The 18,387-nt window shown below is 34.4% G+C and overlaps 1 protein-coding gene across 1 annotated transcript in view; it reads left to right on the top strand.

Moving 5' to 3' along the window:
• The window catches only part of GRM8 (glutamate metabotropic receptor 8), a 1,093,092-nt gene that overhangs the window by 885,959 nt on the left and 188,746 nt on the right, over positions 1 to 18,387 (top strand). The window contains exon 8 of the mRNA XM_060196519.1: positions 12,101 to 12,237. Within this exon, the coding sequence (XP_060052502.1) occupies positions 12,101 to 12,237 (137 nt within the window). The remainder of the gene's footprint in view (positions 1 to 12,100; positions 12,238 to 18,387) is intronic.

Below are 18,387 nucleotides of genomic sequence, written 5' to 3'. Positions count from 1 at the left end.
TAGTAGGTTAACTCCTGACAGTGACATGCTAATGTGATACTATATTTTTAATTTCTGTCAACTTTTAATTTACATATTTCATTGTTTCTTTTAACTGTGCTTCAAATTTTTAGGCTTCTTGCACAGAATAGGAACACCTCATATCACCGTAGTAACACACCGTCATTCACATTTGTCACACTTGCCTAATATACATTGACAGGTTGCATAATTACAGAAAATCAGGTCCATTACAAATAAGTAATTTGGTATTATTTTTTAATTGAACACATAAATTATTGTGAAAAAAATAACCCTCTCTTTAAGTTGACAGTATATACCTTTTGGGGGATATTTGTTCATATAGGGCTATCTGTACTTGGCTGGCTTACAATAATTCTGTAAGTATTCACAAAATATTAATACTAATACATTGAAAAATTATACTTTAAGGCTGCTGGCGGTACACCTGTTTGAGCACACATAATGTCATGTTTATGACTGGGATTCAAGCCCTCAGTCCCTACCTGCAAGTAAAGTAGTGCCTCAAGTCTCTTTCTCTCTTCCTCTCTATTCCTTCTTTCCCTTTCAGTTTCACTCTGTCCTAGTAAATGATAGGAAATAAAAATAGAATATATTTAGAGATTTTGTTCAAATTGTGAACAAATTGTGGGAATTGTATCCCTCTTATCCTAAGGTTTATTTGTTTATTTATATATGTATTCCCTTTTGTTGCCCTTGTTGTTTTATTGTTGTAGTTATTATTGTTGTTGTTGTTGTTGATGGCATCGTTGTTGGATAGGACAGAGAGAAATGGAGAGAGGATGGGAAGACAGAAACTGGAAGAGAAACATAGACACCTGCAGACCTGCTTTATTGCTTGTAAAGCGACCCCCCTGGGGGTGGGGAGCCAGGGGATCGAACAGGAATCCTTAACCCGCTGCCCGACCCTCTGGAAACATTTTTATAATGAAAAAGTGAGTTAAGTTATTTGGCTTAAAATATTAATGCACCACCAATAACAGACAGATTATTTTTCCTACTAGTAATTATATCAAATGTCTGACTAATAAAAACCTAAAACAAATATATAAAGGCTGCTTTATAGAATTAGGAATACTTCCTGGTTCCACAGGGAAGATTGATATTCTATCAGAGTATAACAGAAAGTCTAAATATTGCACTCAGTTAATTGACAAACTTCCACAAGGGATAAAATTCTATACTTCAATATAATATGCTTTTTATTTATAGCAGTTTGTATTTGTTATTTTTCTTTTGTGCTCTTATTATTTCTTTCTTTTATTTTACTCCCTTACTCACATTTCTCTTCTCCCTGTCCCTGTTCTCTTACATTTAGCACCTTTTTGTTTTCATCTTTTCCTTCTTTCTCTGAGTTTCTAGGCTAATAATTGTTATTGATACTTGTGAGTTCCCCTTTATTTACTTATTAAATTATCTAGACATTTGGGATTTCAAAGATTGTAGTAAGCATGTATGAAAGGCTTGCCTCTGATACCAAGCTAAAAATTTGATTGAAAACTCCATTATATCCAACTATGCATTCTTAATTTTATTTATTTATTTATTTATTTATTTATTTATTTATTTATTTATTTATTTTACCTAGCACTACTCGGCTTTGGTTTATGGTGGTGCAGGGGATTAAACCTGGCAATTTGGAGCCTCAGGAATGAATGTCTCTTTGTATAACCATTATGCTATCCACCCCTGCCCCAGGTATGCATTCTATGACTAATTCACCCCCTGATCTCTCCTGATCTGCGTATGTACTTGCAAAAAGATAATTTATGACCCTCTACATATAGACATATCTATCTTTTGCAATAGCTGCATAGAATTCTACTGGTAGATATACTAGTTGCTCCCACTGATCCCATTTTGATGGAAATCAAATTTTCTTCTAATTATTTATAGTTAAATTAAATCTTTTTGTATGGACCTAGAAATGGTTATCCTTAGTGAAGTAAGTAGAGATGAAAGGCAACAACCAGATAGCTTTACTTATATGTGGAATCCAGAGAACTAACACCCATGGACACTTGAAAAACCAAACACACACACACACACACACACACACACACACACACACACACACACACACACACAGTGTTTCTAAGACTTGTGAGAAATATGGTGGTTATCTTTGGGAGATAGAAGTGTGAGAACACAGAACTTTGGTGTTGGGTGTGGTATGGAACTATACATTGTAATCTTAAAATATTGTAACCCACTATTAATCACAAAAATTGTTGACTAATCATGAACCTAAAGGCTGTAATATTGCAGATGAAAACTTTGGGTCTCCATTTTGGAAAAAGCTAGTAGGCCTATTTTAAGTATATTCCAAGGGGCCCATGACTTTACTACTTTTTGCCTGAGCCTGACATCTAATATGCAGATGGACCCAAGGTATTGTCTAGGGAGATGATGCCATCATTGGAAAAAGGACTAGAAAGCTGGATCAGGGAAGAAAGTAGCTCCCAAATATGGGAAAAGTAGATAAATATTGTTAACTGTAAACCCCGTCGATTTGATCTGGGGCCCATATTCAGAACTGTTTTTCTTATCTGAGAAAGAAGAGGAAAAAAGGAAATATACCCATAAGTAGTAATGAGTGTAGGGATAATTTAGAAAGTGAAGACAAAATAATTGAAAAGAAATGGGGAAATATATATATATATATATATATATATATATATATATACATATATATATATATATATATATACATATATATATATATATATAGAGAGAGAGAGAGAGAGGATATAGATATAGATAGATGATAGATAGATAGATAGATAGATAGATAGATAGATAGATAGATAGATGTAGAATCAGCCTATATTGGGGACACTGGGAGAACTACTGAAGTTTCCAGTGAAGCAAATGGGTCCTCTGAACTCTGCTGGTGGAAACCATATGGAAGTATCTCCCCATTATCTTACAATTTTGTAAATCAATATTAAATCACTAATAAAATAAATAAATATTAAAAATAATAAATATATACATACATACATACATACATACATAAATAATAATAGAAGAAAAATCTTCCATGTGTGGAGGAGTTATTCAGTCACCAAACTACAGTAATAACCCTGGTGGCAGTAATATAAATAAATAAATAAATAAATAAATAAATAAATAAAATTTAATGACTTGAAATCTGAATGGTAAATTAAATCTTTACTTTTATCAACAGTACAGTAAGTTAATTATAAAAATATTACTACATAATTTTTGAAAAAACCAGCAATATATGTGTATACACACACACTCCTCCTATTTTTCACTTCTCAATTTCAGAGATAGAACTTTAAATTAGTAGTTTATTATGGAATTGGCATATTATGTAATATCTATAAATGGTATTAAATAATTCTTAGGAAATCAACCAAAGGCTAAATATGATAATGATAAAGACAGAATTTATTTCATGGAATGAAAATATACTGAATTCAGAGCATTGTGATATTGTTTGTTTTATTCTCAAATTTCTTTTCAGATATGGCATTTAATATTTCTTTTAAAAATATTTCTATTATGTTTATTTACTTATTGGACAGAAACAGTCAGAAATCGAGAGTGAAAGAGGAGACTGAGAGGGGGAGTGACAGAGAGGCATCTGCAGCCCTGCTTCATCACTCTCAAAGCTTTCCCCCTGTAGGTTGGGGCCAAAGGTAGAACATGGTTCCTTGCACACGGTAACATGTGCATTCTACCAGGTGTGTCACCACCCAGCTCTACATTTAATATTTTCTGATTACTACATATTTTGTTGTATATTTTGAAACTTTAAATATTTTATTGGTTATTCTTCTTGTAAGATATTTTTATTTAAGCTATAATTCATCTTCTTCTCTGAGATGTGGATTACTAAATAATCGTCCTTTTTGTATTTTAAAAGTTCAGTCAGCTTACTTGAGCTTTATCAGTGCAGTTACAGGTTGTATTTCTACTTCTCAAATAGTGCTATTAACTAATGATAATGATGTTTAAAGCACCTTTGATCCAAGAATAATGAAGATATTTCCACAAGAGAAAGTTCAGTATCTTGGTAATAAAAATTCCAGGGGCCTTGGTTCAGAGAAATAGAAAAACTGCATTTCTTATCCTGCTATTTTATACATAGCACCAGCCCACTACAGAAATGATTTCTCAACTGAGAATTCCTAGCAATTGTGGGGCTATGCGTAAGCTTGCTAGAACTTAGGGAAAACTACCCCCATCCTTGGATGGAGATCTGAGAAGACACCCCCTTGTTAGTCTCTCTCACCGAGATGAGCAAAGGGGAAAAACAGTCTCTCAGACTTAGTTCTTTCCTTTCAGATTCTCAAGCCCACAGAAACCTCATTGCCTCTTCCCATTAACTGCAGGCCACATGGTTGTCTGCCTTAAGGTTCATTCAAGTTCATATAGTCATCCAGAGTTCACACAATCACCTCACTTTTGATCACTAGAGAAAGCGTACTCCATCAAACACCTCCTTGACTTCAGTCAGTGAAACTCCAAACGTTATTTCCTTATAGCCTTATGATATCTATCAAGCTTGTTTATCTTCTCTCTATCTCATCCTGCTGGTCTAAACCCTATTCTTCTCTCAAATGCCTTTAGATAATTAATCTGCTTGCATCATGGAGAATAATTGTCTTGACCTTTATGTATCTCATCAATTCCTGTCGTACCAGCCCCCTACCATAGGGGCAAGCTGACGTTTAAGAAACCTGTAATTTCTGACGTGTTTGAAATATGTTCTTTGTCTGAATTCCTATTTAAACCTATGTCCATCTGCCATTAAATGAGAGTGTCCCAAATCTCCCGGTGTCTCTTGTCTATTTCGCATCGTCTCTTGAACAAGTGAGGGAGAACCGGTCATTTGACTTCCTTGCTGGAATTCACCTCCAGCAAACAATGAGAATATATTTTAATGTTTTTATATTTAGTTTTGATAAACATATCAAATTTAACAAGTAATTTAGTTAAGATGAATTAGCATGGTAATGACAGAGGAAAATTCTATAGTATGATCATATTCTAGATTTTACCTGTATAGCATATGAGTCCACATTGCAGTAGCTGATTTTAAGTCTAAAGGAGAATTGAGGTCAGTTATTGCTCCATGCTTATGTATTTTTTTCTTTAAAGACTTATTTATTTCAAGTGAGATATAAATATAGGAGAAAGAGGAGAGAGAGATAGAGAGAGAGAGAGAGAGAGAGGAACAGAGAGAGAGAGAGAAATGCGAAGAGCCGAAGCAACAATCTGATATATGTGGTGCTTGACATTGTATCTGAGCCTTAGAGTCCTAAACTCTACCAGTAGAAGTTTATTTAGTGTTTATTTTTGCCACCAAGGTTATTTCTGGGGCTTGGGACCTGAATGATGACTCCACTGATCCCAGTAGTCATTTTCTTACCTTTTTCTTTGATAGAGAGTGAGACATAAAGAGAAATACCTTCAGCACTGACCCACAGCTTATGAAGTTTCCCCCTGAAGCTAGGGATCAGTGGTTTGAACTCTGGTCTTCATGCATTGTAACTACCAGGGACACTATCACCCACCCTCAATTTTTATTTTGTATTATTTGTTAAGAGAACAGAGTACCACTTCAGCATGTGTAGTCCAGGTGAGGATTGAATTCAGAACTTCACATTTACAAGGCATGTGCTTTACCACCCAGCTATCTTTTCTGTTCATAAGTCTTTCATACACCAAAATAAGAATATAGTATTGTGAAAGCATTATGTTGTGACAAGAACTGAATCACTAATTTCTATATCGGATGTATCTTACACATTTACTTAATGACTATTCCTTGCTGAACTACTTTTCTAGAGAACTGGAATTATGATTGTCTATGATAAGAAGTACCCTCCCAACATATGGTTTCAAAGAAATAGAAAGAGATTTCACACTCAGGTGTGAATATGGATGAATTGATAAACAGCTTATCTGTATAAGCCTCTTCCAGGTAGTGACACAAAAATCCAGGTTTTGAAGCTTCCCAATCTTTAATATGAGGCTTACCTATTTGCTTGAAATGTCATTTCTATTTTAGTCATTCAGAAGGAACAAATAACATTGCAATGCTCAGATGTATCTACCACTTCTTATTTTCCATTTATAAGAGTGGTTCATTTGTTCATCACAAACTATAGGAAAGCTGGAAATGTAGCCTACCCATGTAGACAGAAAAAAAAAATACAATTTGGGTACTTAGTTGCCTGTGCTACATAGAAAGTGGTGAATAACAACAACAACAAGTTTCACAGGTACAGAGCTCATAATCTAACAAAGGTAATAACTATTCTCATAAATGACAACATTCAGATAGCTTTAGGTTTGAGGTATATAAAAATAATATTACTGGGAGAGAAAACAGTATTATTTGGGTGCAATGGTCTGATAGGCCCTTTTTCTTATATTTGAGCTGAGATATCCTGTGAGGAGAGGGTCACTTATATAAATATCCAAGTGGAAGTAAAATGGGGAAAAGAAGGAGGTAGAAATACTGAGGCAGAAAAAAACCCCTCAAATGTTTGAGGAACAAAAATAGAATAAGGATGGTTGTAATATACAGATGAGTAAGACTGGAGAAATATTAAGGTCTTTAAAAGTCACAGTAAATCTCTTAAGTCTTCTAAGCATCACACATGATTTTAAGTAGAGAAATCATATGATTTGATTTGTGTTTCTGTTTCACTATGGGCACTGATTGGGGAGTATTGTACTGTTTTTCCTTTAATTGCATAGGAATTCTTGAATCGGTGTAGGGAAAATACAAATGGAGACAATGAGAAAATTCTGGCTACCTTTTGAAGCTAGAGCCATTTTAATACATCTCTTTCTTTCTTTTTAATTCACTGTAGTAGTTGGATTTTACTTTAGGAGCCTGTCTCCACATCTGACATTCACTGAGCCCTGGGTAGACCTAGGGGAATCCATGCCTCTTTAGGAGGACAGATAATGAATGGTATTCTTTTTAGTTAAACTGGAGTTCACAGATGAGGCCACAGCAGATTCAGCAGTGGGATTTTTTTCCCCAATGAATGAAAGCTTGGAGCCATGACTGCTGAAATTATTTATATTTTAGACTTGTGTTGCTTAATACAAATGGCTATTTAGTACCTGAAAGATAGAAAATCTGAATTTCAGTTATTTTTTAATTTCTTAATTGGGGGATAATTGTTTTACAGTTGAAAGTAAATGCAATAGCTTATACATGTATAACATTTCCTGATTGAATTGCAATTATTTTAAAATGTAAAGTATACTTAGATATTTGAAGACATAGTATGTAAAATATCTCATTAATATTTTATATTTGTTGCTTTTGACACATGTTTGTATATATAGGCTACACAGAATATTTCATAGAATACTAAAATAATTTCAACTTATTCAGAAATAGAATTTTAAACAACAGCTTTAGATTAGAGAAACACTGAGTTGATAGTAAAGTTTCTATACAATTACCACCTTAGTTCTTCAAGTTAGTAACATTTTATATGTATATTAAATTATTATAATTAACACATAGATATCAATTCATTGTTATTATCATCATCATTAGTTCTAATATTAATTAATTTTCACCCTGTGATTTAGTTAGTTATGGGGCTGTAACAGTATTGACTAAATTAAATAAATAGAGTTCTTGAAGCTTCTTATTAAGAAGGAAATAACTATGAACAACATGTTTGGAAGTGAAAAATAAACAAATGTTATATGTGTATACATAAAGTTAAATATGACTATCAAATAAATGGGATACAGGTAATTTGATAAGTCTCCATGCAAATTTATATGTATAAATTTGAAATTTACAAATGGAAATGTGTGGTTACATTTCAAAGGAAATGCAAAGTATTGTAAGAAAATGAAAAAAAATGAGGGCAGGTCACTCAAAATTTGCTGTTTTACAGGGGCTGGTTGGTGGAGCACCTGGTTGAGCTCACATGTTACAATGAGCAGGACCTGGGTTCGAGCTCCTGACCCCCACATACAGGGGGAAAGCTTTGCGAGTGGTGAAGTAGGGCTGCAGGTGTCTCTCTGTTTTTCTCTTTCTCTGTCACTCCTTTCCCTTTTGATTTCTGGATGTTTCTGTCCAATAAATAAATAAAGATAATACTAAAAAATTTTTAAAAATTGCAATTAAAATTTTTGTTTGCTGTGAGAAAGAGTAAATAAATGAGCCAGCTGGTTTAGTAATGGGATGGGTTATGTTGATATATATTTTTTAATTTTTAAGGTTATAACTACCAAAACTCATTCACAAATTGAAGGGGACATGTCTTGACATGTCTTGAAGTAGTATAAATTTGTTTATGTATGAGAAAAGTAACTGTGAACCTGCATTATTTATGGAGAGTGAGAGTAAATGGGATGCTAGCATTGGGGGAGGAGTATCCCTGGGGTTAGGAAAGATAAATATATTTTAACAATTTGGATGAGATGATGTGAGTGTAGAATTTCAACAATCTTTCTCCTTGATGCTCTTTTGTGGTGCCTGGTTCAAACCTAGAGACTAAGGCATACAAAACATGCTCTTTACCTGCTGAGTCAACTCCCATAATTTCATACTGTAGCTTCTGACTAGAATGATATGGAAGATTTTGTCTTTTTTTTTCCCATTGAGAAAATATCAAATAAACTGAAATGATAGGAGAGGGAAATGTTGGGCATGTAAGGCATAACTAAATATTACAGGTGGAGAGAAAATGATGTGTGTGCTTAACCAGGTGTGCCACCACCTGGCCCTAATGGAGGGAAATATGGTAGGCATAATGAAATGTTGACCACACATTTGGATTCTGATATCTTGAATTGAAAGTAGAAGCTGATAACAGGACCAGGCTAAATGACATAATATTTTAAAGTTGTACAAGAGAAATGTAGAAATCATTGTTACCATAGGAATTATGTATGATTCAGAATACATTCCTGAGAATGTTGCACCATAGATGACCTTTTTGATCCTAGGTCTCATTATGGTAAATAGATAAGGACCACTGATGAAGGAGAGAGGGAGATCACCAAGGGAAAAATGTGATATCACTGGAGATTTTTGGTTAAAGTATACTAAGTATCCGTTATGGACAATAAAAAAATAAACTATTTTTAAAAGTTATGTAAATACTAATAATTGTTGATGGTATTAATGTGAAATTCATAACTGTGCATTTTAATATTTGGACATTGCTTTGATGTTTCTGTTATTCTTTGTCTAGATAACAGTAAAGAAATGTTAATGTCTATATGCTGTACTGAAAATTCATGCTGGGTGACCAGTAACAATAATAATGATAATATCTATAACAATTACCCAGTGCATTGTTCTAAGCACTTGACAAGTATGAAAAGTTCACTTTATTCTCATAACAACTCTATGAGGAAATTGTCATAATAATATCCCTGATGAACATAGATGATAATATATTCAACAAAATTCTAGTCAACCAGATACAGCAGTACATTACAAAGGTTGTACACCATGACCTAGTTGGATTTACACTGGGGATTCAAGGCTGATTCAGTATACATAAATCATGGGTTGGATAGACAGCATAATGTTTCTGAAAATTATTATTATTTTTTAAATATTTTATTTTATTTATTTATTCCCTTTTGTTGCCCTTGTTGTTTTATTGCTGTAGTTATTGTTGTTATTGATGTCATTGTTGTTGGATAGGACAGAGAGAAATGGAGAGAGGAGGGGAAGACAAGAGAGGAGGAGGAAAGATAGACACCTGCAGACCTGCTTCACTGCCTGTGAAGCGACTCCCCTGCAGGTGGGAAGCCGGGGTTCGAACCGGGATCCTTATTCCGGTCCTTGTGCTTTGTGCCACCTGCGCTTAACCCGCTGCGCTACAGCCCGACTCCCTCTGAAAATTATTTTTAATGCAAATAATTTTAATGCATGAGGTTCCAAGATTCCAGATTCAATCCTCAGCATCATCATAAGCCTGAACTGAGCAGTTCTCTGTTCTCTCTCTCTCTCTCTGATGTGTAGGTTGTATCTCTGTATATCTCATTAAGATAATATTAATACAATATTAATATATGCACAAGTAAATAAATGTGACCCACCAAATCAACAAAAGGAAAACTAAAAATCACATCACATCACCATTTAATTTGATGCAGAGAAAGCTTTTGACAAGATGTGGTATCCTTTCATGATCAAAACATTAAAAAGCATGGGAATAGATGGAAAATTCTTCAAACTGGTTGAGTCTATATAGCCAGTCATCATACTGAATGGAGAAAAAAAATCAAAGCTCTTTGGTCAGGTAAAAGTCCCTCTATCATCATTAATATTCAACATAGGCTGGGAGTGAGAGAGTTTTTCACACAACGATCATGTTGAAATGAGAAGTTTTACCCATGTGGCAATAATAATGATCTAAATGTGTACAGTTCTTGTAGGACTGCTACTGTGCCAACGGAAGAAGATATAGCAGTTGTGAAAGTAAGTGGGGAGTAGAGTTAGCAGCAATTTTCCCTCTGTGGGGCTCCACTGCTTCAGGCTGACTTTTATTTTTTTTCAGATAGAGACAGGGAGACTGAGATAGAAGGAAAGAAACCAACAACACTTAGCAGTCAGCCAATGCACTGAGAGCCAGGCTTGAATCTGGTGTGGCAAAGCAGCGCACTATCCAAGTCAGCTATTTTGCTGGCCTGAAAGAGAAGCTTTTGACTCTAAGTGCTTTATCTTTCATGCTGTGCCATCTCTTGTGGCTCGGCAGTTTTTTCCAGATGCCAGGTATCTGTGCTCATTAGAGGCTTCACACTGTGCTCAAACTTTTGAAAAATTCCAGAGAACAGAGGATATTAGAACTAGCTGTTAGTAAATGCTAGAAAAAGACCGAAATTACTGTTTTGTGACTCTATCTGTATGTATCTATAATAGGTTTTTGTCTTAAGTCATCAATTTTGTTTGATGAGTTAGATGCTTAGAATTATATGTTTATTGACATTTAATGAATCCTTCTACAAGTCGAGGAAGAAACTCATTATGTGATGAAAATATGTGGAGCTGACATATATATAACTTATCTGTAGTATATACTTCTAAAGAGTATAATACTGAAAAGAGAGTAGCAAGAAGAATAGTAGATTATAGAAATAAATCTGATATTGTTAGAGTTAATTCAGGGGATGGGACCTGCAGAGAGAAATATGCACAAAGCAAAGGGGTTGGTGTCAGGTGAACTTGTCAAGATAGGAACGAGAAACCCAAGAAGATGAAGATGGGGCAGTCTAAAGGCTATTACAGAAAAGGAAAGTCCATATAGATAATAAGGCTAGATTGAACACAAAAAGACTGAGGGTAGTGATCCCTTTCTACTCTTAAAACTTGTGATTATATGAAAGCTAATAAGAGGGAAAGTAAAAGTCAGTAGAGGCTATTAAGAGAAAAGATGAAAGCTAGACATAGAAATGGGATAATAGAAAAAAACTAGGTTCCTTGCTTCCTGCTGTCCTGCCTGGGTGAGATTAGTCACATGGAGGGAAGGGAAATTTATATTATCAGAGCAGAGTTGGGACTTCATAGCAATCACTGCCTCCTCACCCATTAAGAGATTCCAGTAGTAGCCTACATAGATATACTCAGAAGAGGAGACAGAAGCAAAACCTCAGAATAGGACAATTGCTTCAGAGTGGATAGAAGTCAGGATAAAACAAAATATTTGTAATCTGGTTGGGTCATTCTCCTTTTATATTTCGAGTTGCTGTTTGTAGTTCATATTATACTATAGCAGTTATGTTTCAAGATCTGTACTTTCTTCTTATTAACTACCAGTATTGAATATCAACTATTTATTAATCTGGCCTCTAAATTGACCAACTTGGAGACTCATACTTTGTTTTTCTAATATGCATAGTAAAGTAGCTATTCCTCTCTGTAAATATGTTTCTTTTCATGAAAAAGCTATTATGTTGTCAATAATAACCTTGCATGTATTATAATTCCATAACTCTTACTAGGCATAGTATATTTTATCTACTGTTATTTCTTAGATAAAACATATGCCCAGCCTTTCATCTTCCTAATATTTAATTAATATTGTTTCCTAAACATTTATAGGTAGTGCTGGAACACCTGTCACTTTTAATGAAAATGGGGATGCCCCCGGACGATATGACATCTTCCAGTATCAAATAACCAACAAAAGTACAGAGTACAAAGTCATTGGCCACTGGACAAATCAGCTTCACCTAAAAGCAAGTATCACTATAATCCAGGTTAATGTATATAGTTGGTTCTCAGAGGAATTCTTTGTTTATAGGTATATGTTTATATGTATGTGTTATGTTTCTTCTAGGTATATCTTCAGGAATGTATGATTTAATCTTTCATTCATCTTAAAAGTAATATGATAGTCTTAAATGTTTGCAGAGAATTTTGCTTATCTATAGGAATTTAATGAAATGTCTTATTTTCTGTTGATTATAGTGGGATTCTGTCCTTTCCTTAAAGACTCACTCACTCGAGTTTTAAATTCTCTCTCTCTCTCTCTCTCTCTCTCTGACATCTGTGACACATGTGTGGCACATTTGGCACATTTACACTGAGAGGGTGGTCAGCAGAGCTTCTATTGAATAGTAAGGTTTAGAATTTAAAAAGTAAGGATATTTCACCTTTGTCACATAATAACTTAAGACCTAATAGTAACAACTGTTTGATAAGGGTGAATCATTATATTTTTCTATTACAATGCTCCAGAGAAAGTTGATGTACCCAGAAAAGAAGTTCAGCTCTTTTAAAATCTCATAGAGCTACCTGTTTCCCTGCCTCTTAGGGCATTATGAAAGCCCAAGGTACATAGACTCTGGAGTGTCTACAAGTGACAATGTGAGAACAACTTAGGGTCACCCAGAGTGGTATCCTAAAGACTTTTGGGTCATGCCAAAGGAAGCTGGGCATTTGTCTGCCCTAGTGGATATACAATAGCCAACATTGATCTTGTCTCTTCCTACTGGGGTCAGGCAGGGATTATCCACGAGGGATGTTACATGGAAAAGAGATGAAACAAAAGAATTTCAGTAGGTTTAACTGGTGGGAAACCATAGAGAAAACATCAATTTGGCATCACTAGTTAACTTTTACTTTTGTCTGTCAACTATAAACCCTGAAGCAGTATTTTTATGCACTGTAGTCACTAAAGTTTTCAGTAAAGAAATAGCTGATGAAGTAACAAAACTAGAATATGATCTCCTCTTTCTGAAACAACTTTATAGTATTATGAAAGTTATTGTCTTCTATAAATGGCAAAGATGGTCTGGCAAGACAACTTATCTAAACAGTGTTCCTGCTTTATCATATACACAACCCAGGTTTGAGTGTGGCTCCAACCACACTGGAGGAAGCTTTGATGATGTGGTATCTTTCTGTTACCTCCTTTTCTTTTCTCTCTTTCCACTGGGGGGAAAAATCAACATGGGGTGGTGAAGCTCCAGTGACAACAGTGAACTAAAATCATGCACAAAGACGGTGTTTGTGCACTGTAACATACAAGTAGTGTTGCACAGTGTAAGACAATATCTTTGTATGCAACAGCCTGATGATGTTATCTATTGTGCATTAACGACATTTATCAAAACATACTTTTACTAACTCTACAATTTTCTTTATCTCAACTTAAAAAAATCAAAAGTAATGTCATGTGAAATAAGATACTAAACACAACAATGGGAATTTTCAAAGTGCTGATATGAAACTGCCTATTATATGTTTATGAGAAAGGACTTAAACAACAAAGTTTAATAGTTTAAAATTATGCACACAGAAATATAAAGCCAGGATGCTTGAAATAACACACAAATACCCATACATGCACAATTCCCCTATTTATGAACATATATTTGGAACACCTTATAGTGAATCTCAAACTGCTCTTTTATATATATTTAATGGTACATAAAATGTTATGTTTATGATTGCTATGATTCATAAAATACATCAAAAACAATACATAAGAATCATGTCTAATGCCTGATTATGATCATCTATAAAACCAGCAATGATAGCTTCAGTGGAACAGAGACTAGTTCTCTCAGGAGAAAAGACAGTGAATTAATCTGTGGTGAATGACTTTAAGTCAAAGGTGATTATCTGAGCAGACAAAATGACTCTGTGGCTAAGGGTGGTGGCTCAGCAGATAGAACACATGTTACAAACCTGAGGACTGATGTTACATTCTTAGTACCATATATTGTCAGGGTTGTCTCATGATCTCTCATATTATAGAAATGAATATATTAATATTTCTGTAGCTTTTTTCTGGGATTTGAATTGTTCACCTGCTTGGTAGTGGAGTGGGGTGAGAGGTTTGTTTGCTTAATAAACACCCAATTTAGCTTGTACTTGGGTATTAGGTAAAAAAAAAGTTATTACCCAGTTTCATCTTTCACAAATTATAAACATTAATGACATCTATCTTACATGATAGTAACAAGAATTAAATTAAAAGATATAACAGTTATTCCAAGTCTTTTTGTATGTGAAATCCATAGGTATTACCTATTATTAATAAGTGTCTCATAATTCTATATGGTCTATATGAGGATTGTATGATTAGTGTGGTGGGTAGAGAAGAGAAAGTCCTATTCAGAGAAGCATTTGTAATGCTTTAGAAAGGTCAGAAGGCATTGGGCAGTGGCACACTTGGTAACTTATCCATTATCATGTGTGACAACCTTGGTTCAAACTTCCTGTCTCCACTTGCATGGGAGAAGTTTCACAAGAGATGAAGCAGTACTGCAGCACTCCCCCCTCCATATATATAGATAGATATAGATATATGCCTTTCTGTTTTTCTCCCTTCTCTCACTTTCAAACTCTATCTCCCCTATTCTCTCAATTTCTCTCTGTCTCTATTAAAGAAAAAGGAAAAAAAAAGACCACCAGTAGAGACAGATTTGTGATGTACTTACCTAGCCCCATAAATAACGCTGGTGGCAATAAAAATAAGTACAACGAAAACTCAGAGATATTCTCTGCATATAAACTATTCACTATTTGTTTCTTTATTTTTTTCTTCATAAACACCATTCACACTACCAAAAGACTATGTCCCATCCCATCCACACTGACATGTGTTTCTATAGTCAGTCTTTTTGCTGCCTATGTTTAATATTGTCCATGTTTGTAAAGTCTATGTGTACTTAAAAGTACAAACAGACACATGACAAATATATATCATATGACTAAGTATTATCAGCTAGGCAGTTAATTTGGAATACATTTGATAAGTTTCTCTGTCCATGTCCTCTGTGCTAAGTGCTGGGACCCCTTAGACAATGTGGTGTCTGTCTTTGAGGGTTCACAGTGACTGGAAGGACAAATAAACAATCAAACCAACAACTGTAGTGCAATAACATAGAATTACTAATGATGACACATATGCCATTTTTGCAATTGCAGTCCAGAAAGAGGTCCCTAGTCTTTTCTGTCTGTTAGCAAAAGTTGTGCTGACAGGCAGGATAGGTTACTAATCCCATATACTACATCTCTTCTTATTCTGTTAAATCAGATTTACAGTGGTTTTCACATTCTCAGTGGTTAGCATTTATCAGCTAGCTCTTGGGCTGAATTCTGCTTCTTTTCAAAGAAGCAGTCTTTCTGCCTGCATTCCACCATAGGTTAATTTCATATACAGAGAACATATGATTAAAAATATATGAGTGTAATTTTCCTTGAATGTGACTTAGTGGAATAGGAGAATTTTTTAATCAAATAGGCTATTCTTTATTTTTTTCTAAAACAATTAACTGTTTTATTTCCTTCCTAATTTTGACTCTATTGTTCCACATATTATTACTTTTATTTTATATGGAATAAGCATATGTCCTTAAATTTGCAAATAATGTCATCTAGTAAAATTGTTTATTTTGATTTAGGCTTCCTATTCAGAAATCTCAGTTTCATGCATGAATTGTGTATGACTTACCTGAGAGTGCATTTAAACAGTCAGGTCTCTCTTATTTTGTTGAGTTTCCCAAGAGGCAGGTAGTCCTTATTAGTGATGACAAAACATATGGTAACCTAGAGGTACAGAGTAAACAGCAGACCTGAACTGTGAAAATAACAGCCATATGCTACTTTGAGTCCACAGAGATATGGCTGTTGGTTGGTCCTAAATTTAGTCAAGGCTAATGCTTTGATACGTCCAGTCACAGCTATTAGTTTGGGGGAATATTACAGGAATTGTACATATATTTTTGTTTGATTTCTTTTGCTTCAAATAAACAACCTGATGTTAAGTGAAAACAGTTTAGACTAGCAACTTCATAAAAAAAAGTATCTAATCCATAGTTATTAGAGACACAGAATGATGCAGAGTGATTTGAAAGAAAGTAGATTCCCTTATGTTGATTTATTTCTTGAGTTGGCCACCCACAGTTGCTAGAGTAGATGCTGAACTCAGAGCTTTTGCTTTCTTTTTTCTTTCTTGGATTCTCCTATATTGATCCATGATTGTAGAGTACATTGTAGAAAGTGCATCTGGAATACCTATTTCTTAATAAAGTTTGATTTCAGCTTTGTTGTAAGTCAGTTTTTTTTTTCTGCTTTCTTATCTCTACTAGTGATGATGCTTGGACTTGTTTTGAAAATTAAATGTATTGGAATATTGTCATAAAGAAGACCTCAAAGTCAGAATAATGTTTTGAATTCCTGCTTTTCATTCATAAGTCATATGGCCTTGGGTATGTTAGTATCATATTCCACATCCACATGGAAACAATCATATTGATGCTATAGAGTTTTTGAGATAATCACACCAGGGACCAGGCATCAACACAATGAGTTAAGCACATTTAGTACTATGTGCAAAGGCCTGGGGTTGAACATCTGTTCCCCACCAGGATGGGTGGGGGTGTGGGAAGGCTGCTGGTGTGGTGTATTCATAGTACCAGCACTTGAGCCCCAGTGATAACCCTGAAGAAGAGAAAGGGAGGGAGGGAGTAAGAGAGAGAGAGACAGAGAGAGAGAGAGGATGAATCACACCTAGGGTTAGGGTTATAACTGGGTCTTGGTGCATGCACAGTTACTCCACTGTTCCTAAATAACCCCCCCTTTTTGTATAGGGCAGAGATAAATAGAGAGTGGGGGGAGAAATGGAGAGAGACACATGTAGCACTGCTCCATCACAGGCAGAACTTATCCCTTTATGTGGGAACCAGGGGCTTGAACCTGGGTAGTCCTACATAGTAATGTGCAGTCTCTCAGACACACCGCCTCCTAGTCCTGAGTTTTTAAGCTATCTAGTGGCAATATATTTTAAGATCATAGAACATTACCTGACACATATTCATAATTAAATTAGTATGGGAAGAGTAGATTGTTATTATTATTATTATTATTATTATTAGTAGTAGTAGTAGTAGTAGTAGTGTAACAGTAGTAGTATTTTACCAGTATAAATAACTTACTGCCAAGGACCTAGAATGGGTATTTCAGTATGAAATTCCACAAATGCAGTCTTTTCTGTCTTCTTTTTATGTTCTGACTAGAAACTGACTATAAATAAAGGTTTGTATACTGTTATAACTTGGATCTGCCTATTAAAATAAGCCAAAAATGTTTGATTCGTTATTTAAAAAGTGAACTCCATATTTCTAGTTCTTGGACCATAATGAGATTGAGAAATATTTATGGTGAAATGCAATCTCATCAAATATCTTCTTTCTTATGTTATTTGTAATATAGTCTTAATACAATCTTTTACTCAAATATTTGCCTGTAGACAGTCAGTCACATACAAGCATGTTACACTGCTGCTTCTATTTGCTTAAAATGTAAAAAGGGAAAAAATCCCTGCATCTTCCTATTTGTCTTAGGGTTTTACTTTCCTGGGTAAATAATGAAAATTTTCAAGCAAAACTATATTTTCTGTTAATTCGCTTCTAACATAGTATTTTCAGAAAAAGCCATTTAGGGATCAGAGTTTCTGTTTATGTTTATGGAATTAGCTTTTTGTATAATTGATGTTTTTTTATAGTTGGAGGCAATATCATAATGATTGCATTTTAACCATGTCTCCCTAGTTCCAGAATAGGTATTTGTTGATTATATCTTAAATATATGCTAACATTTTTTGCTTATTGACTGAATATGGGCAGTTATCCAACATTATTGATTAGGAAATGCATATGCGCACCAATAATTCATTCAGTGACTTCCTCCTGCCAGTCAGTTTGCCAAAGCATTGAGGAATATAATGTTCAATAATATAAACATCCAGATGTCAAAATTTTATAATCTACTAAAGCAATGATATCCCTGATTAATTATAATTAAAAACATCATAATTAGGTCAAAGTTAAATGATAAATTATAGATTTAGAAGGTACAATGGATACCTTCACTAG

The sequence above is a fragment of the Erinaceus europaeus genome, chromosome 8, assembly GCF_950295315.1.
Source record: "Erinaceus europaeus chromosome 8, mEriEur2.1, whole genome shotgun sequence".
In the NCBI taxonomy this organism is placed as follows: domain Eukaryota; kingdom Metazoa; phylum Chordata; class Mammalia; order Eulipotyphla; family Erinaceidae; genus Erinaceus; species Erinaceus europaeus.
Note: the sequence above shows the minus strand (reverse complement) of the source record. Positions and strands in the feature narration are given on the sequence as shown.